Genomic DNA, 21,658 nt, shown 5'->3' on the forward strand with positions numbered 1-21,658 from the left:
AAATTATATGAATCAGGAAAGCAAGATGAAGAAAGCGAATTCCAAAGAGCTGATGTTCGAGGAAAAAAAACTAGACAAATAAGCGTTTTTGGAGCACTAAGAAACAGTCACAGAAAAAGGATGAGACTTAATTGAATGACAAGTAACACGAGAATAAATTTTAGTAGTTGGGACAAGAGACACTAGCTCTTTAGAGTAGTGCCCATTATTGTATTTGTAGAAAAGAGAAAGAGAAGCAACATTACGACGATGTGATAATGGTTGGAGGTTGGCTGCAAGAGCAGGTCCAACTATGTTTACAATGCGTTTTTGCACCTTGTCTGAAAGAGAAAGGGCATCATTAGAAGATCCGCCCCAGATATGGCAACAGTATTCCATACAAGGCCGGATTTAAGATTTATAGAGATAGAGAATAGAACCCAAAGTAAGAAAGTGACGAGCTCGATAAAGAGATGCAACCTTAGCAGATGCTAATTTTGCAACTGATTTGATATATGGTTTCCAAGAAAGATTGGAAGTAAGAGTTGATCCTAGAAGATGAAGAGTAGATGACTCATCAAGTACATCACCGTTCATAAATATAGAAAGATCTAAATTATTGCGATAACGATTGGCTGGAAAAAATTGAGTTTTATCTGAATTAAAGTTCACCAGCCACTGTGAGCCCCATACTGTAGCAGAAGTGAGTTCCTTTTCAAGCTCAAATGCCCCCTCCAAGCAATCAGAGGGTGTTGGTTTTTTATCACGACAAGAATAAATGGTAGTATCATCAGCAAACAATGCCACCTTAGATGTGAGAATATCTGGAAGATTGTTAATGTAAATTAAAAAGAGTATTGGGCCAAGGATAGAACCTTGAGGAACCCCTGAAGTTACAGAATAAGAAGAATAGTGCTACTCATCGAGGACAACTTTTATACTATGATTGGATAGGAAGGATTCAGTAATCTTGAAGATGTTGCCAAATACACCATAAGAAGACCAGCATCCCAAACTTTATCAAAAGTTTTTGGAATGTCAAGAGCGATGGCCTTAACCTCTCCACCTTTATCTAATGCACGATAAAAACTATCAGTTTTTACTGTTAGCAAATCAGCTGTAGAATGAGAAGATCGAAATTCATATTGATGGTCAGAAGATTATGATAGGAAGAAGACTAATGGGACGGTAGTTAGACGAGTTAGATCGCTCTCCAGAATTTTTAAAGATAGGGATAACAGATGCCGCTTTCCAGCAGGCTGGAAAACAAGACTTTGATAAGCACTTGTTGAATAGTTTTGAGAGTATAGATGACATCTCCGGAGAACACTTCTGCAAGACAATAACAGGTATGTTGTCTGGGCCACAAGCTGTAGAAGAGTCTAGGCAGGATATCACTTTAGATACAGAAGCTGGAGTGATATGAATGTTAAGCAATTGATCAACCTGTTTGTTGGCAATATCAGGCAGAAGGCAACTAGTGGAATCAAGAGATGATATTGATGAAAAGTTGTTAACAAACAATTCAGCTTTATCTTTAGTTGAGGTGACAAAGTCTGAACCATACAAGAGAGGTGGAATTAAAGATTTGCCCTTATTGTTAATACTATTAAAGATTCTCCAGAAGTCACTAGAGCCTAATTTTTGAGACGAGATACAAGATTTCATAACCTGAGAATAGCGGGCTTTGGCATTAGACAAAACCTTTTTACAATGATTTCTAGCAATAATAAATAGACGTCTGTTTTCTGGAGAGTTATTTTGCTGATAAATATGGAAGTAACGGTTTCGATTGGCAATCACAGCAGCACAGTGTGAGGAAAACCATGGAGGAGAGTGAAGCTTGAATCATCGAGAGGGAACAAAAGATTCCATGCCAGCCTGAATCCACAAAGTTATGTAAGAAGCACATTTGTTGACAGGAAGACAAAAGATTTCTACCCAAGGGCCATCACAAAGAAAATCACGGAAAGAATCCCAGTCAGCTTTACTGTAGTTGTAAGAGGTTTGATAATAGGGGGATTTAGGTGATGAAGAAGAATGAGATATTAGTTTTAGAGAAATCAAATTGTGATCAGTAGCATCTAAGGGTGAATGTGGAGAAACTGAGCACTGACTAATAAAGTTGTGGGCTTTAATGCCTGCAGAATCACTGACACTAAAACCAAGCCATTCAGAGTTATGAGCATTAAAGTCACAGACAACAACTATATTTGCTGATGGATAAAGAGAGAGGGCTTGGTCAATATAATCAGAAATAACATCAAAAAGAGTGCAGTCTTGAGATGAAAGAGAGCGATATAGAACAAAGAGAAAGGCGATAGAGTGAAGTGGGTGACAAATGGGTGAATTTTCTCGAATGTCAATGTCCAGGCCAAGCATGTGACTATTGGAGTCTAGTAAAAGACCGGGGCTTTGTCTGGGGCTAAGTTTGATAACACATAGCCATGACCAGGGCCAGGTTTATGATCAGGGCTGCATTAATATTGATTGATCCTTTAAAAATGTTATCTTTAATTATAATTTATGATATGAATTTTATTTAAAAATAATATTTTATAGGATCTATCAAGTTTAATGGAGCCCCGGCCCAGTTTTTGACTGGGGCTTTTGTAGATCCTTTAAAATATTATAAAATTAAAGATAACATTTTTATCGGATCTATCAATATTAATGCAGCCCTGATCATAAACCTGGCCCTGGTTATGTGTTATCAAACCTAGCCCCGGCCAAAGCCCTGGTCATTTACTATTGGAGTCTTTACGAAATAAAGGAAAATAACCACCAACATTAAGATCGCAAGATGTAATAGCTGAACTCAAATTAGTCTCACAAAGAGCAAGTAGGTCTGGTGAACTTTGCAAGAGATAAGACTCAACAGAAAAAAAGTTACTTCGAAGACCACGAATATTAGTGAATGATAGGTTTAGAGAACTTGGTGATGATGATTTTTTGTGTTTTATAGTTTTTGGTACTTTATTCATTTTTAAATTCGATTGAAGAACTTGACTCAAAGCATAGATAGTACTCAGAACACTGTTTAATAGCCCAAGCAATTGCCTCATTACTATTAATAAACCCTAAGCCATAACAAAGGGCTCAAAATGTGGCCTCCGCAATGCACACCAAAAGTACAAACAGGGACACCATCCATGCGCATCATGGCACTGTTAATACTTTGATATTTTTCAGCTGCTGATGGAATCAGCCTCGCTGAGAGCTACCACAGAGTTCGGAAAACCTGACTACCAGCCGGCCTCAGAACCATAAAACTGAGTTTTAGAGCTGTACCCTCATTAGGAGATAATAGAATGAGTTGCCTAGTCATAAAAACAGAGACAAAAACAAAACCCATGCATTGAGTCAAGAAGATCCAGCATTTAACATCATAAACTGGAAACAATGTTTTAAAAATACATCTGCGCCAGCCTAATAGATGAAGAAGAGGTGCGAGGCTGGTCAACAGATAGAATCTGTTTTCCCCTTTAGTCTTTGCCTAGGAAGCCTTCTACGAGACAGTAGCTAGACGCATTTAACACTTGCCCAAGATGAGTATTTTTATCGAGACATTATCTCTAGCCTTTACTCAACCAAGAGCCCCAAGACAGCCCAAAGGCTAGGAGATGCCAACCAAGAGTTGGCATCTCCTAGCCTTTGCCTAAAAAGTCGTATCATACAAGGCAGCAGTACATGAAGCAGATTGTACTGGGTTACATGTTACCAGTAGCAGGATAACCTGACCTGACCTGGATGATGCATATTAAACATATTTTAGCAGCATATTAAACATATTTTATGCATATTAAACATAATTTATGCATATTAAGCATATTTTAGCGGGATATCCTGACCTGACCTGGATGATGCATATTAAATATATTTTTGATATGCAATTACATATTGACCGTTAAAGAGATAAACTATAAAAGAGATATAATATTTTAAGAAAAAAGCTAATATAATAGTTGCAGTTAATTTTTAGATTTAAATATGTTTGTATGTTTCTGAATTCAATTATATGGATATTTTTTAATTTGCTATATAAATTTAGATGCTCCCATATCTCCAAAGACAATATCAAAATCAAAGTCTACATCTGACTCGGTAACATCTACTTCAGAAAAAGTTGTTGAAGAAGCAGACTCGGTTACTGAAGACCAAATTATTGAGCAAAATCGACAACTTCTTATTAAGGGAATGCTCAAAGGAAAAAAGAAAGGGACAGAAAGGTAACAAAGTTGAGATTAGGTTTTTATTTTTTTACCAATATAATTACTTTGTTCCTTTTGTTTAATAGCAAACAGTCGCCGCAACAAAAAGGTAAAAAAGTCAAAGAGGGTCGCTCTTGGACAAATGGAGGATTATTGAAAGATGCGTCAGTGCTTGATTATAGTGAATCTAATGAAAATCATTCTAACAATACATTGAACAATGTTTCTGAAGAAGATGTATGATTTTTTTTTTAGCTCTTACTAAAAAATATTCATCCGAAAAACCAAATCCCCTAGATTAATCTGTGAAATGTCTGATTTATGAATAAAGTGTCTGAGAAAATTAGTTTTTTTGCATGAAATGTCTGATTTATTAACGCAGTATCTGAGGAAGTTTTTATGCATGAAGTGTCTCATTTATTTATTAAAGGTTTTTAAAGTTTATGAATATAAAAATAGTAAGTGTTCTGAAATTTGGTTATAAAATATTAGATAGCATAGAGCATAATTTAATTTATATTTATTAAATTTAGAAAGTTTATTGATAAATCATATTAAAGTTATTTAAACCTAAAACAAAACAGACATATAAGTAACCATAAATCTTCATTACAAAAGTTTAACTTACATAAAAACAAATCTGCATATGCATAGATATATCAATATTTAAAATAAATAAATATAAAATAATAGGAGGTATAGAAAAAACATTATTGCTTTTGTGTAATCTGCACCAATAACTAGTTTATCCCATCAGATAAACATCATTGCCATTTATGCTTTACCCTGTGATTTATGTCTGCTCCATACTGCAGTAAAAAAGGGCTTCACTACAAACAGCCTAAACCTTAACTTTAACCAAACTTATTTTTTGCCTAATGCTTAAAAATGTCATTTCTAAAGCATCAAAAAGTATTACCTACCCAACTGACCCAACCTTGATAAATTAAGATTAAAAAAAACGATATATTGAGTAATTCCGCTGTAAAAAGTTTCGAGAAAAAAACGTTTAGTTTTTCTTTTGATGCTTAAAATTCAAATTTAAATTAAAAGTTTAAAAAAATAAATTAGTAAATGTTTGTATGCAGCAAAGAATATTACATTGATTTGAGTGATTTTACTAACAACTGCAATAGATTTCAATAGCATCTAGTTCTACAATTTGTTATAATTGTAAAAATTTAAGTAAAGCTTAGTTGTACTAAAACAATTAGCATCATACATTTTATTGCTGAAATTGCTGAAGAAGATATCATTGATTATAAAAAACATTTAATGCATGATTATCTACAGAAAAATTCAAGGCTTGTTTCTCAACTTGTTTCTTTTAAAGTTGGAGTCAAGAATCGTTTCAAGTGGTCAGCTTTACCTGATGTTATAAAGTACAAAGCCATTAAAGTCATTTATGAAATTCTTCCACAATTTCCTTTAAAACTAATATTAATTCAAATGAGAATGTTTTGCAAAATGATGAAGTAATTGAAGCCTGGAAATCAAAATACCCCTTAAATATCCCCCACCCCCACCCCTCCTCCTTCCCCATACCCTAAATGTGAGGACAATGAATAATTAAAATAATTTTTTACTAACTTATTCTAAATTTGAATTCATCAAAAGGCTTTATATTTCATTAAATAACTATAAAGTTACCATATAGATTTAAAACCTCCTCCTATTAGGGGGGACAGAAATGGTACATAATTATAACTTCTGAATACTGAAAGATTATTAGATGAAATTTAGATCCTGTCAATAAATTTAAATTTAGTATAAGATAGAAAGAAAAAAAAATTTTCAACTCATTGCCCTCACATTTGGGGTTCTGCTAATGGTGTTCTTGTTCTTTTTGTTCCCAGGTTCCAAAAAGGGGACTAATGCCCTATAATTAAATATACATAAATAATAAAATTTCTTATGGGGCTCAGTGATAGGGGTATCTACCTAAATGATCCAACCTTGATAAATTAAGATAAATAAAAATAATATATTAAGTAATTCTGCTGTGTTTTTCTTTAAAATATACAAAAAGTATAATTTTTTAGTGGAGTTATTTCACTGATGCAATATTACCTCTTGATTTTTTTTTTGTTTTAAATAATAATTTTAAATAGTCATAAACCATAACATTGTTATTCAGAAAGCTATGGTTGGACAAATGAGAGGTGAACTTAAATCCATTGAAGTTTCAAAAAATATTGAGGAAGAAGAACTAGAAGAACAAGAAAAAGATCCTAAAAAAGTCACAACAGGAAATGATACAAAAAAAAGGTTTGATAACTGCTTTGTTGCTATTGTTTTTATTATTATTACTTGTTTTTATTACAAATAATATATAAATTAACAATATAAAAATAACTCTATATATTTAAAGCTATAATATATAATGTATATTATACATTATTAAATATATTTATATAATATATAAATATATTTAGAGCTATAATATAGCTTTTTAGTATATTCAATACACAGTTATTTGTGCCATACATTCATGTCTATACAGTTATGTTTACCATTTATTATAAGGTATTATATTGTTACATTAAATTAATTTTTTTTGTGCAGTAGTCTTGTTTGTCTTCTTGTTCTGACTCTTTTTGTTCGTTTTCTTGTTTCTGACTCTTCTTGTTTGTCTTCTTGTTTTTTTCTTGTTATGCATTTATAGGGTTGAGAGATTCATCAAAATTGTAATATTACCTCAAAATTTGTAATATGCATCTAAAAATGGTAATTTTTCAGAGCTTTTACTTAAAAATTTTAACCTAAAATTTATTAATTTTTACAACTTTAAATTAAAGTTAAATTTAAAATGAAAATCAAACCTCACTTTTCAGGCAAAAATATATATATATATATTTTGGTTGTTTCTAAAGACAGTAAAACTTATTATGTAAAACCTATTATATCTTGAGTTTAGCATAAATTATGTAAAACCTATTATATCTTGAGTTTAGCATAAAATACTCTATTCGTCCTGATTTGTATATAATTTTGTTGTTGACCTCAAAAAGAACTAAAGATAAGGATATTGCTACCTTTGTTATAAACAAATTAATGATTAATTTTATGTTGACTCAGCATTTAAATAAGCTAAAAAATACCCTAAATTATATATATCTTTTTTTATGTAATTTACATGCATGCCGTAATCAAGTTATAAATTTTTAAGTTAATGTTTAATATTTACGCGTAGTACCAAAGTTCAGGTCAATACCTCACTTCTGTTTATTAATTATTGCTATTTAATATATGTCATGCCACAAAATATGAGTTTTGCTTAAGTCAGTAAAATGGAAACCTAAAACCTTATAATACTTTTATTATCTCAAACCTATTTGTTTATAATTATTATATTTATTTATTATCTTAAACATATTTATTATCATTATATTTTTTTATTATCTTAAACATATTTATTTGTAATCATTATATTTTTTTATTATCTCAAACATATTTATTTATTATTATTATAAGTTTAATTACATCGTGTCTTTGGATAATAAATGTAAGACTTGGCTTGCTTTGAGATATGTACAAAGTATACTAAAACAGTTCATGTCCTCTGAAGTTTTTAGCGTAGTTATAACTACCTAATTTTTATCATAAAATCATCAAACATTAAGACACCTAAATTGTACTTGAACTAGGTGTCTCGATGCTCAGGGTAATTTAGTACTCTAGAGTACGCTACTAAAGTAGTAAAATGTTAAGGTTGTTCATTTTGATGTTTAAGATTTTAGAATATTGTGTATAAATATATTTTGGAAACACAGTTACAAATTTTAATTTTTATTTAGCCAAAGTTCTGTTGGTGGCAGTGTGTTTTCATTTTTTAAAGGATTGGCTGGCCAAAAAGCGATTACAATGGAAGCAATGCAGCCAGTGTTGGATAAGATGAGAGAGCATTTATGCTGTAAGGTTATTAAAGATTTTTACATCAAATTATTTTGTTTCTGTTTTCAAAATGTGAGATACATAAACCACCTTTAAATAAGTACACATCAAACCATGTCCTATTTTTGAATCTGGTTGTTCTGTAAGTTATGTTACACATTATTCCATAAAGTTTTTTTCATTTTTTTCTCCTCTTTTTATTAGCAAAAAATGTAGCTACAGACATTTCAGAGAAACTTTGTAATTCTGTTGCTGCCAAATTGGAGGGAAAGGTTCTTGGAACATTCACTGGTAATTTTTTTCTGGTAACATTTTCAGAATTTGAACTTTACTTCAAATTCCTTTGTTAAGTCGAACATCAGTTTAACTTTTTAACAAGTTTTGAACAAAATGTTCAAATATGGTAAAAATGAATGAATATTGAACAAAATGTTTTTAAAATGTTGGAATTAAAAAATGGAGTTGAATTAAAAATGAATTTAATGTAAAAATGAAGTTGAAAGGAAAAACATAAGCATTTACAGTTACATCTCAGCTTTTTAACAATTTAATTTAATCTCAAATTTACTTCAACAACATCTCAAAACAGTTTAGCACAACTTCAAATACACTTTAAAAACATCTTAAGTGTTTAACATAACTATTACTTTTATGCAGATTTAAATTTATTATGTTTTTTTTATTGTTTTTGTTGATGTCATTTTTGACATTTAAATTCTATTTTATAAAAGGAGTTGCTACTGCTGTAAGAAGCAGTATGGAAGAATCGTTAGTGCAGATCTTGTCACCTAAGAAGCGTATTGATATCTTGCGTGATGTAATGGAGTCTAAAAAAAAAGGTCTTCCATATGTTATTGTATTCTGTGGTGTGAACGGAGTTGGAAAGTCAACTAATCTTGCAAAGGTTTCTATTTCTTATTAACAATTTATTACCAATAACTTTTGCGTAAAATGGTGGTTATAAACAAGTATAAGTTACAACTATGAATAAATCTATGTATAAAACCATGAATCGTTACATAGTTGTAACTAATGTTACACATTTTCCACTTTTATGAGCTTGAATTTTTACTAATCGCTTAGTCCTTTGTTTAGGTCTTTTTTAATAATTTTATATATATATTTATATATATATATATATTAAGCCTTCATGTACAGTATGCAAAAGCAAAATGATTATAATGAGTACATTTATCAAAAAATCATTACATTTTTTAACTCAGAGCATGACAAAACTTTTTTTTTTTACGCATTTGCAAAGTGTGGGCAAATAATGATAAATGCACAATAAGAAAAACTTTCAAAAGCGTTTTTAATATGCAAACAAACATTACTTCACTTTAAGGAAAATAAGAAAATTAAAAAAAAAAAAAAAACAAGCATGCAAAATTTTATTTATAATGAATGCATTTGCTTTAAACTTTTAATATAATTGCTATTTACTTAAAAGAAACCTTAAACATTATGATTGCTTTCTTCAATAAAATAAAGCAATCATAATGTTTAAGCACAGTTCCTTTTGAAGTTTTTGCAAAATCATTCATTTTAAGTAAAATTTTGCATGCTTTTGTAAGCGCATGCAAAACCATGCTAAAACATAATTACTTTCTTCAAAAGCATACTTACTTATTTTACTTAAAAGTAACGCTATTGAAAAAAGTAATTTTTCAATAGCATTAATAAAATGTTTTGGCATGGTTTTTTTAAAAGTCTCTGAAATTAATTTTTTTTTATTTTAAATATGTGTTTTTTATAATAAATAAAAAACTATCAATCATAAAATTATTAGGAAAAATAATTGCTGAAATAATGCGCTCGTTTAAAAAAAACTTAACCAAACACTAACATTTGAATAAGCAAAATTTAAGAAACATGATGTTCGTTTTTCTATCTGTTTTTTAACAAACATGGGCATGTTTGTCACTTTTTTGTATCCTGTATCCTATTAACTTTTTAATAAAATTTAAAATTTCCACCTTTAAGCAGTCTAATTTACTTACATTTTTAAACATCATAATGTGTTAAAAATATCAGTTTTTAAAAAAATAAATAAAAGATCTGATGGGGGTGGGGGAGGGGCAAACCATGTGGCCCTTCCTCTCACTATGGATCCACCCTTGTATTAGCATATTTGTTCATGGGAGGGAATGATAAAGATTGATAGAGCTGTAATAATTTTTTTTTTTAACTTTCGCTTACAATTAAGTTTACATTAAATAATAAATGTTTTAATTATTTATTATTTAATTTAAACTTGATTTAGTTTTTATTTTATTATTTTTTAAAATTTTAATTTTTTTAGTTTAATTTTTGCTTGTTATTTTTTTTTTTTTTTGATTTTATTCTCTTTTATTTTTATAGATTATTTATTTTAATTTAAGTTTGCTTTATTTTTCTATTGTCTTTTATAAAAGCGCTAATTATCTAAACAAGTTGTCAAAACAAAATATTATATGCATGGTCATATAAGGCATGCAATGGCACGCCTCGTACGGGAAGGCTTGATATATATATATGTGTGTGTGTGTATATATATATATATATATATATATAATATATATATATATATATATATATATATATATATATATATATATATATATATATATATATATATATACATACACACACATATAAAAGTGAGCGTTTACTTTTTTTGCTTATATATAAGCAAAAAAAGTAAACGCTCACTTTTTACGCATACTTTGGGCTTATTAAACCTTTCACCCCTGTTGTTTATTTGGAATGACAAAGTCTGAAAGTAACATCTTCGCACTTTAAGAAAGAATATTGTCTCTTTACAGTGTAAAGAGTAAATGCTTAAATTTACCTAATTAATTAGTTAAACATGTAGCATGAGTATATTTAACATAGATGACAATTGCATAACAATTTTCCCATTGTTTTTTAAAATTTAAGGCTATAATAAATTCTTTGACAAAAAAAACAAGGTCTTGTTTGTAAAATTCTGACTAGTAGTTTTTATTTTTTTATTTAACTCAGTTACGAAAGGGTTAATTTAGATTTATAGCATATATATGCCATTTGATCAAGTCTTTTATTTATTAAATAGTGTTAAAACATTTATCGAACAAAACACCTTAGTGTCCGCGTGGATAGCTTGCAGCATTTCTGAAGTGAATCACTGTGGTTCTATTTTTATGTCAGCACATTTTTTAGTTTTAAAATACAAAATAAAATATTTTTGAAGTTCTATTGATTATATAACATATATAAAGATATTATGCACAAACGAAAAGGAGAGAAAAAAAAACTTTAATGAAGTTTTTAATAAAGCTTTCTATAAACATCAAAACAGCAGGAGAAATTTGTTGCACTTATGTCACAATAGAAATACTTATGTTTGCTTAGGTTATAAATGCTTAGGTAAGTAAAAGCTTAAGTTTTCTTCAAAATGAATTAACAGGGTGAGAGTCCTAATAAGCTGCTGATGGAAAAAAATTAAAAACCTTTAAAAAACTTAGTAAAGAAAAAATTAACAAGGTTTTTCTCAATTTTTTACTCATTTTTTACTCTTTACTCGTTTTTTACTCTTTACTCAATTTTTTTTTCCAGAAGTTTACAATTTAGCAATTAGAAGTTATAAAGTATTGAACATTAGTAGTTAACTCAAAACAAAGTTCTGACAAACTTTACAGTTCCAGACAACTAGAATTTATATATATATATATATATATATATATATATATATATATATATATATATACTAGAATATATATATATATATATATATATATATATATATATATATATATATATATATATATATATATATATATATATATATATATATATATATATATGTATATATATATATATATATATATATATATATATATATATATATATATATGTATATATATATATATATATTTAAACAACTTTAAAAAGTATTCTACACAATAGAGTGCTCAATGTTCTTAAAAGAACAGAGCAATTATATATTAGTAGAAAATCACTTAACAAAAATTTTTTCCATTTAACACTGTGTTTCATCAACAAAGATTCATCAGAAATCCTAATATATATATATATATATATATATATATATATATATATATATATATATATATATATATATATATATATATATATATATATATATATACACACACATACACTTTTCGATGGTCGTCTGATATTTCCATAAAATGTAAATATATATTTAAAGGTATATTAATTTAGCAAAAAGTTTTTTTTATTGATAGATTGCCTGCCCAAGCTAAAACCCTCAATCTTTAGCAACACTCCTTTGCTGCAGCAGACTACAAGATAGTCAGTGTATGTTCTGAAGCCTTCGCATTAGTTTACACGCATAAATACACTGAAATAGCCAGAAGTCAAGCTATTTCAGTGTGTTAATGCATGTTTAGATAAGCACGTCACAATGCGAAACCTAAACAACCATATATAACATACAATTTATAGATGTATGTTATATATATATATATATATATATATATATATATATATATATATATATATATATATATATATATATATATATACACACACACACGTATGTATATGTATTACTAGATGTATATGTTATAAATATATATACTTGATCTTACATCAATCATTTTTGTTAGATTTGTTTTTGGTTGTTGGAAAATAATCATCGTGTTATGATAGCAGCTTGTGATACATTTCGATCAGGAGCTGTTGAACAGCTCCGAACACATACTTGTCGATTGAAAGCATTACATCCCAAAGCCTCACCAAGTGCTCCAGAACAAGTTTTTTTGTATGATAAAGGGTATGGTAAAGATGCTGCTGCAGTCAGTATGGAGGCCATTAGTTTAGGTATTGTTAATTGAATTTAAAAAATATATTTCCAAAAAAAAACTTACATTAGGTCTTATTAATATATAACTAAATCACTTATGATTTTTATTTTTTTAAATAAATCATTAATTGTTTTAATTATTATTAAACAATTAATAAGAGAGAGAGCAAGCAAATTAATATTGAACAATATGAAAATAAAGCAAAACAACAAATATTCAAAAAACAATTTTTTTTTAAGAAAAAGTTTCTTATATAAATATTTTCTTAGCAATATTAAAATATTGCTAAGAAAATATTTAACAGTACTAGAGGCTTTTCTGTATTTATCATCACTATTGAAAATGTTATTGTATATGTTATGATTTATGTAAAAAGTTATAAAATAGAAATATTTAGTTGCAGTTTTGTAACTTTGAGTTACCATTTTTATGTTATTATAAAAGGAAGTATTAGTTGAAGGTGTCATGTTTTAGTTTATGAAAATAATTTTCATAGGTCAACAAGTTATTTTCATTTTTTAGTTCAAGGAAAACAAGCTGAAAGAATGGCTCCATAGTTTTCTTGTGTATTTTCTTGCAATCATATACATGATTGTCGAATCTATCTGTTGAATTGCCAGTTTTGCAACTATGTGCTATATTTTGCAATTATTTGGAAATATGTCCATTTGTGCCATTTCCTAAATTGTTTGTTTTTCCAGTATAAGTGGATAGTCATTACATGATAAGCATTTTAGATAATAAATGACATTTTTGCTATAACATGTAATGTGACTTTTAATATTCCAAATTGGATGTCTCAAACTTATCTACTTCTTGTAAAATATTTCTATATTATAATGTTTAAATATTTCTATTATATAACTTTTTATATATATCAAAATCGTGATAATAATATTTGCAATAGTACTATTGATGATAAATATCGAAAGGCCTCTACTATTACAGGGACAAGCCCAGATCTGTTTTAGTACCACTGGAGCAATATGGGTACCCAAAAAAAGCGCCCAAAAATTATTTTTCTTTTGCTTATTTTATTAAAATAAGAAAAAAGAAAATTCAGTTTTAAATGCAGTAGTATATAAGCAATTTTCAGTTTATTTTAGCTACCTCATTTATTCTTCAGGTCAATAAAGTGAATTAAAAAGAAATTTTTACGTAATGATGTACTAACTAAACGTTTATTTTTAAAAATGAATGTCATTACAAAACTTAATTTTAAAAACTTGTTGCAAAGTTTAATAACAATGGAATGTATAAAAAATTTGCTTTTTCGAAAGATAGAACAATTTTAAAATATCCATTCAGAGCTAAGTTAACTTTTGTTTGTTGGCAATTAAGAGTAAACTGCTTTTGATAATAAAAGTACAAAAGGAAAAAACTTCAGTCTTGATAACTATCACACAAGTTTAATTATTGAATGAATGAACTTTTGATCTTTAGTTTGCTATTTTAGTTTACGTGAGGAAAACTAAAAAACGAAATGTAAACTTTTTCAGAAAGTTTTGTTTCTTTTCTGTATTCTTTTTGACTTTTAAAATAATAAAAAATTAAAGATTAAAATAACTTTATAAAAGTTTTATTAAGTTTAAAATAACCTATATAAATGTAACTTATTTATTTAACATTTTTTTCTAATTATACTTAATAAATAAAAAAATAAAATTATTTTAAAAATATAATATGTTTTTTAATCAAAAAAATATAACATTTTTTAAATGTTTCCCGTAATTATCTCTTCTTTAAATACTTTTAATTTAAAAGGTGCCTTAAAATCACTTTAAAAATTATTAGCCTTTAGTTAAAGTTTAAAATTATTAACCTTTTAGTAAAAGCTTAACAGATTTGGTGATATCTAAATCAAAATTTTAAAATTAAAAAAAATTTAAATACATTTATCATTAGTAAATACATTTATTAAATACTTTTTTTTTTTATTCGAAGAGTTATGCAAATACAAGACATAAAACTATTTTGTTAACTTTACAAATATTGTGAGAGTTAATATATGTAAATATATTATGTAAATATTGATTAAAAATTGTTTAAAGTATTTAAACATTTAATTACTATTTTAATAAACATATAATTTATCATAAATAATATTTAAAACATTAATAACTACTAAAATATAGTTAATAAATGTTCAAAATACTTAAAACAATTTTTAATAATTTTTTACTAATAGTGTGGTATTTGCAACAAAAGTGTTTATTAAAATCTTTAATAAAATAGTTTTCTTATTGTAAGGAGTCGTCCATAAATTGTCATGCTTTAGGATTGTAGCCAATTTTAGGACAATTTGTTACAAGGGGGAGGAGGGGGTCTTTTATTTTGTTATGCAGCATTTTTTTTTAAAGTTTTTCAGAGAAGACTTTCTTATAATTAAAAGCTTATCTGATCAAACCACAACCTTCAGTTGATGTATGTACATGTTAATTGTAAAATTAACTGCATCTAAATCTTACAGTAGTTACAGCCTGTTAACGAACTGTTACAGTTGTAACAGTCTATGTGCAGTGCATGTTCTGCACTTTGACTTTATACGGTCCAAGTGCAGAACTTTATTTTGTTGGTGCACTAAAGTGTGCAACAAAAAAACAACTAAAAAAAAAACCAAGTAAAAGTAAATGAAAAAATCTCGCCACCAAGAGTCAAATCTCGAACCCTCAGTTTACTAGCCGGAACGTAATCCATTCGGCTACAATAACATGACCAATAGGGAGAAAATTATACTTATAAAATAATAATTGTGCATGTTTACATCAGAAAAATTGCTAAATAAAATTGGGATGATGTTTAGAAAAGCAATTTTAATTTATACAATTTTACACAGAACTTTAAAAGGGGTTTAAAAAAAAACATTAAACAAACTGAAAAGTACTAATTAATTAAATCGAAGAAGCTAAGAAATTTATAGACATTGTCATATTTAAAATTGTTTAAACAATTTTTTTAGGGGAATAGGAGTTACATAATCGTTGCATAATATTAGGGGGGTCAATAAATTGTTACAATTGTTACAAAAAAAATTTTGTTTTGCTTGGCTTCTTTTTCTTTTATATACAGTGACGGATCCAAGACTTTTTGGTGTTTCAAATAGCTATCTTCCAGACATGGAGCAAACTCCAAATATTTGTATAATTATACTTATGTCAAATAATAAGGCGTGCAAACAATTACAGTTATTGGAGACTGGGAACAAAAAAGTACTTTGACTTCATCCTCCCCCGCGCCAATCGTGAGGGGCAACAAGTTGATAAAATTTTTTTTTTGTACTATTCTCAATTAGATTTATATTCATCAATAAATTTGAAGTTTCATAGTATGATCTCTCAGCATTCAAAAATTATGACCATTTAAAATTTGTAACCCCCTCATATTGAGGGGGGTTTACAATATAAGTTTATTGCAATTATTGTAAGATGTCTTACAATAATTGCAATAAGCTTAACTTAAATTGTGGTTCACAGCTGAAACCCATTTGAATTAGCTTTTTCTAGTAGTTTGATAAATGTTCTTACCCATTTATATACTTTAGCTAATATTAAACTGTAAAAGTATAATTTTCAAAATATATATGAACTAATGTGCAGTAAATTAGTGGTGTGATGTTGCAGTTTTGAATTACTATATTTTTAAAACCTTGCATATGGATTTATTTTTTTAAATGTGTTGAATAAATTGATAGACAGAGTGCATGGTCAAAGATATGGAAATTTGCATGCACATTGTTAGAAATTTCCTATAGCCTTATAGCAAAGAAACTATGTTTTAGGGTTTAACTTACTTTTGCTAAATTTTTTGCTACCATAAGGGGCCCCATCTATGTCTCACACATACACACACCCTAGACTCCTCACTGCCAGTCTGACCCTGGGGCTAACCCATGACTTCATGTACTTGGGGGTGTTGTAGTAGATCCACTTTTCATCACCTGTTACAATATGCTACAGAAAACTCTTCTTTTTTGCCTGGCAAACAATGAAACTGTTAAAACATTTTAAAATAGTATTGTACACACTGAATAACTCAAAAATACTAAATTCATAACTGTCAAAATAACAAGTTTTATTTAAATAGGCAAATATTAAAACCATTGTTATTTGCATTCTTGCTTTGTATTTATACTAAAAGATGTCACTGATAAAAAATAATGCTAGCACTTAGTATATGTATATATATGTATATATATATGTGTGTGTGTGTGTGTGTGTGTGTGTGTGTGTGTGTGTGTGTGTGTGTGTGTGTGTGTGTGTGTGTGCGCGCGTATGTATATATATATATATATATATATATATATATGTATATACACATATATATATATATGTATGTATATATATATGTGTATATATATATATGTATATATATATATGTATATATATATATATATATATATATATATATATATATATATATATATGTATATATATATATGTATATATATATATATGTATATATATATATATATATATATATATATATATATATACACACATATATATATATGTATAGTTAATTTAAATTACACGAAACAGGCATATTCCGTAAACGCATCAAGAGCTAGTCATGCTAGCTTGTGTAGCCGTGGTAGCTGATCGAGTTTTGCTTTAAAGCTTTTTTTTTTTTTTTTTTTTTTTTTAATTCACCTCCCCAAGGCCCAGAAGCCCACTACAGACGAAGAGGCTACTAAATTGTGGTTATAACCCTCTCTCAACTCTTTAACTCTGAAACACGAACCTTGACGAACAAGGCCGCTGCGCGGAGAAACAAGTTGAGCGCGGTACTACCAGGGACGTGGTGGGGATCGAACTCGGAACCTCTCGCTAATGAAGCGAGCGCTATACCACTACACCACTACCGCATTTTCTGTTGATTGACTGTTGACACTGATAGCACTGACAATTTTGTTTGGTAGTGCGTTCCATGGGTGAGCGATGGGGTTATTGAAAAAACTATAGCGAACAAGGCAGTTGATGTCTATTACATGATGAAAGCGCTTGTGATGATCGTAGCTTAGTAGGATGTTTGGTGGATCAATATGCCAGCTAAATGAATCATTATTGTTTTCGATTTTGTATTTTTGCATGAGGTCGCCATGTAAGCGTCTATTTAGAAGAGAGGTGAGGCCTAGTTTGATGCATCTTGTCTTGTAATCAAAGCGTTTTATTTTGTGCGATACTTTGATAGCACGATGCTGGATGTGTTCTATGACATTTCTATCTTTTTCAAGATGCGGGCACAAGACAGCAACTGCAAACTTAAGATGTGGCCATATATAGGTGGTGTAAAGTTTTTTCCATATTTTGGTGTCTGTGCTGATTAATGTGTTTTTCCAGATTTAAAAGACTTTGTTGGCCTTGGCAGCAACTATTATCTTGCCGCACATGTTTTAAGAGTCATTAGAATTTTAATCATTTAGGTCATTTTTGGATGTTGACAAATCGTGTTCTGTTCTAGTGACACTGCCATTAGCATCGTGCTCATTCATCAAATAAGTGTGTCAGGAAGAGTTGTATTTGCTTAAATGCATAACCTTACACTTCCTAATGTTGAGTCCAGATGACAACGCTATTTATATCTGATTGCAGACATGCTTTGTTTTCAGCAATTTTGGCAACACTTAGGATTTTAGTATCAGATACATACATTTTACATAAGTTTTTGCTATTGATGTGTTTTGGTTAGTCTTTAATAAATATTATGAACAGCGTAAGACCTAACACTGATATATGAAAATGCCACTAGTAACTTTTACCCAGGCAAATAATGTGTATGTATGAACCTAGAAGAATGCAATTTAAAAGGAAAACATTTATCCAGCTCAGAATGTTTCCTTTGATTCCATTGGATTCAAGTTTTTGCAGTAATCTTCTGTGGGGGACTTTATTTAAGGCTTTTGCAAAGTTAAAAAAAAGCATTTCTACTAGAAGCTTGCGAAAAATATTGTAGTTCAGAAATTCCATGGCCTCAGTCAGATTTGTAACCTAGATTTTTTTTATTGACAAAGCCCAGTTGTCAATTAAGCTGTGTTGACAATAAGTTTATGGGTTACAAGGTATTGCATGATCTTTTCTTTAACCATTATTTTGCACAGTACATAACTTCTATGTAGTCAACGAGGGTGAAGACATAAAAGTTATTTGGTTACTGATGGCGCGTTTAATGTTCACATAGACATATGGTTGGGTTTCCATTTGTCGTTTGCTAAGTTGTGTTCAAAAGCTCTAACTGCAATGCAGGAAGCTATTATGTATATATATATATATATATATATATATATATATATATATATATATATATATATATATATATATATATATATATATATATATATATATATATCACTGATAAGACTTAACGAATACTGGAGAATAAATATTCACAGTGAAATTATGATGTAATGTTATGATATTTCCTGCATAGTGAACTAATTGATCGGATATTTGTATTTAAACCTTAAATAAAATTAATTTTTTACAAATTAATTATTAAAGTTGTTCAGGTCTGATGCAAAGAACTGTTTATGATTCAAGAACTAAATTTTTTCAAATTTACTTTTTTAAATTTACATGAATCAAATTTTACTATTTGTTATTTAACATATGCGTAGATGTTTTTTAATAAATTATTTTTTAACATTTTTTTGTTAGCTAAGGATCTTAAATGTGATGTAGTTCTTGTGGATACGGCAGGCCGTATGCAAGATAATGAACCATTAATGAGATCGCTGGCAAAGGTTCGTCTCTACTTGGTTTTTAATAACAAAATTTTAAAAAGATAAATTTCTAAATAATTTAATATACAATCTGTATAAGTAAAAATTACATTTATAAGCGTTAAATAATAATCAATATTAAATGTTTAAACAGTGATTCATTACTTACATAAGCATGTACATGTTATTATGACATTAAATAAATTTAGTAAATCCACGGATTTGTTTTTAACAGCATTTATTACTTATATAAGCATGTACATGTTATCATGACATTAAATAAATTTAGTTCATGGATTTTTAACAACGTTGAGTATTGGTGTTAATTTAAAATGTCGGTTATTAATTTTTTGGTTTTTTTAAATTATTAAAATGTTTTAGTTAATCAAAATTAATGAACCCAATCTTGTGCTGTTTGTTGGCGAAGCGCTTGTGGGAAATGATGGTGTTGATCAATTAAGGAAGTTCAATCAGGCTTTGGCAGATCATTCAGATGTAAACAATCCTCATCTTATTGATGGAATTGTTTTGACTAAATTTGATACAATTGATGACAAGGTAAACTTTTATGCAATAGTTTTATATCTGAAAGTAACAGTAACTAACGTTTTTTTTTAAAAACAAAATAATTTAACAATACGTTATAAGAACTATATTAAATTTAAAAAAGTCTCAATATAATGTAATATATTAAGCCCCTTAGACGAATGAAAGAATGAAACAGTTGCTTTTTATTTTTAAGTACAATTTTTTTTAATCATATTTGTTTTTATAAAAGGAAATAAGAATAAAATAAGAAATTAATGAGATTCAAAGAATATTTGCGGAATGTTATTTAGTTTGTGATTTTTATTTTTTAAAGCACATTTTTGTTATAATTGTTGAACTGGACATAAAGTTAAAAATTGAAAACCTTAATAATAAAAAAAGGAAGTCTAGATCGCTCAAAAACATCCACAACATATTACCACAACTTTTCAAAAATAGTTTTAAAAATGACTTAAAAAATATAAAAGTTACTTAGTGTCATTTTTGTTGTAATTGTAATTTACATTTTGAAATAAGTAAATGTAGTAAAAATTTTGTTATCTGAATTTTCTTTTATATTTTTCAAAAGTTATTGCACTAACACTAGTATTTAGGAATAAATTTCAGAGACCTTAGTGCAAGAAGCGTTCCTTAAACTTGGTCAACGATTTTAAATGAATAATTAGGTTGAGTCCAATTTTAGACTGGTGCTTAATGTTTACCCATTAATAAAGTGATGTATTTGATTTACTAAAAACAAAACATTGTACTACAATCAAAACTGTAGCCAATGTTATTTCATTTCCTTTTTTTGTTTAGATAATATTGTAATTTTGTTTAGGTTGGTGCTTCCATTTCAATGACTTATGAAACTGGACAGCCTATAGTATTTGTTGGTACTGGCCAAACCTACACAGATTTGCGTAACTTAAATGTTAATGCCGTAGTAAAAGCTTTATTGTAAAATTTTTAGCTGAAAAGCTGTAGATCAACATACTATAATAAATATAATTGAATTGAAATATTTTTAAATCTTTAGTATATTTGAATTATTTTTATAAAATAATAAAAAATACTTTAAAATATCTTCTGATTTTACGAAGTAGAGTTAGTACTTCCTTTTTTTTGTAAAAAAAGGGCTTAAACTGAGGTTGGTAACTAATTTAGGGCTGAGACTGAGGGTGGTATTTAATTGACTGAAATATTTGTGATGGGTATGTAATGTGTTATATATGTGAAATATTATAATTAAAAAAAATGTTTTTTAAAAAATACTATTCATTTTTATTTTTAAAAAATGTGCTTTTTTATTTATATCGAATTAAAAAATAATATATAAAAAGAATTCTTGCAAGATATTTATAAATGTTGTGTTATCTTTTGCGATTGTTAAAAGACATGTTTTTGGAACAGGATTTGTCACTATTTATAAAAATCTTGGTAATTATTTGTGCATGCTCCTTATAACCAAAAATATCATGGTTTAACTAGATGGCAGCCACTGATTATTTCTTGCA

General features: G+C 28.0%; 1 protein-coding gene across 1 annotated transcript in view; it reads left to right on the forward strand.

Annotated features, from left to right (window-relative positions):
• Positions 1 to 21,182, forward strand: part of LOC100203704 (signal recognition particle receptor subunit alpha homolog) — a 37,508-nt gene extending 16,326 nt beyond the window's left edge. Inside the window, exons 4-13 of the mRNA XM_065789124.1 lie at positions 4,031 to 4,208; positions 4,277 to 4,427; positions 6,328 to 6,458; positions 7,988 to 8,103; positions 8,289 to 8,375; positions 8,816 to 8,988; positions 12,698 to 12,911; positions 19,549 to 19,634; positions 19,995 to 20,171; positions 20,983 to 21,182. Of these exons, the coding sequence (XP_065645196.1) occupies positions 4,031 to 4,208; positions 4,277 to 4,427; positions 6,328 to 6,458; positions 7,988 to 8,103; positions 8,289 to 8,375; positions 8,816 to 8,988; positions 12,698 to 12,911; positions 19,549 to 19,634; positions 19,995 to 20,171; positions 20,983 to 21,105 (1,436 nt within the window). The 3' untranslated portion in view covers positions 21,106 to 21,182. The remainder of the gene's footprint in view (positions 1 to 4,030; positions 4,209 to 4,276; positions 4,428 to 6,327; positions 6,459 to 7,987; positions 8,104 to 8,288; positions 8,376 to 8,815; positions 8,989 to 12,697; positions 12,912 to 19,548; positions 19,635 to 19,994; positions 20,172 to 20,982) is intronic.
• The last annotated feature ends 476 nt before the right edge of the window (positions 21,183 to 21,658 follow it).

The sequence above is a fragment of the Hydra vulgaris genome, chromosome 01 (genome assembly GCF_038396675.1).
Source record: "Hydra vulgaris chromosome 01, alternate assembly HydraT2T_AEP".
Classification (NCBI taxonomy): Eukaryota; Metazoa; Cnidaria; class Hydrozoa; order Anthoathecata; family Hydridae; genus Hydra; species Hydra vulgaris.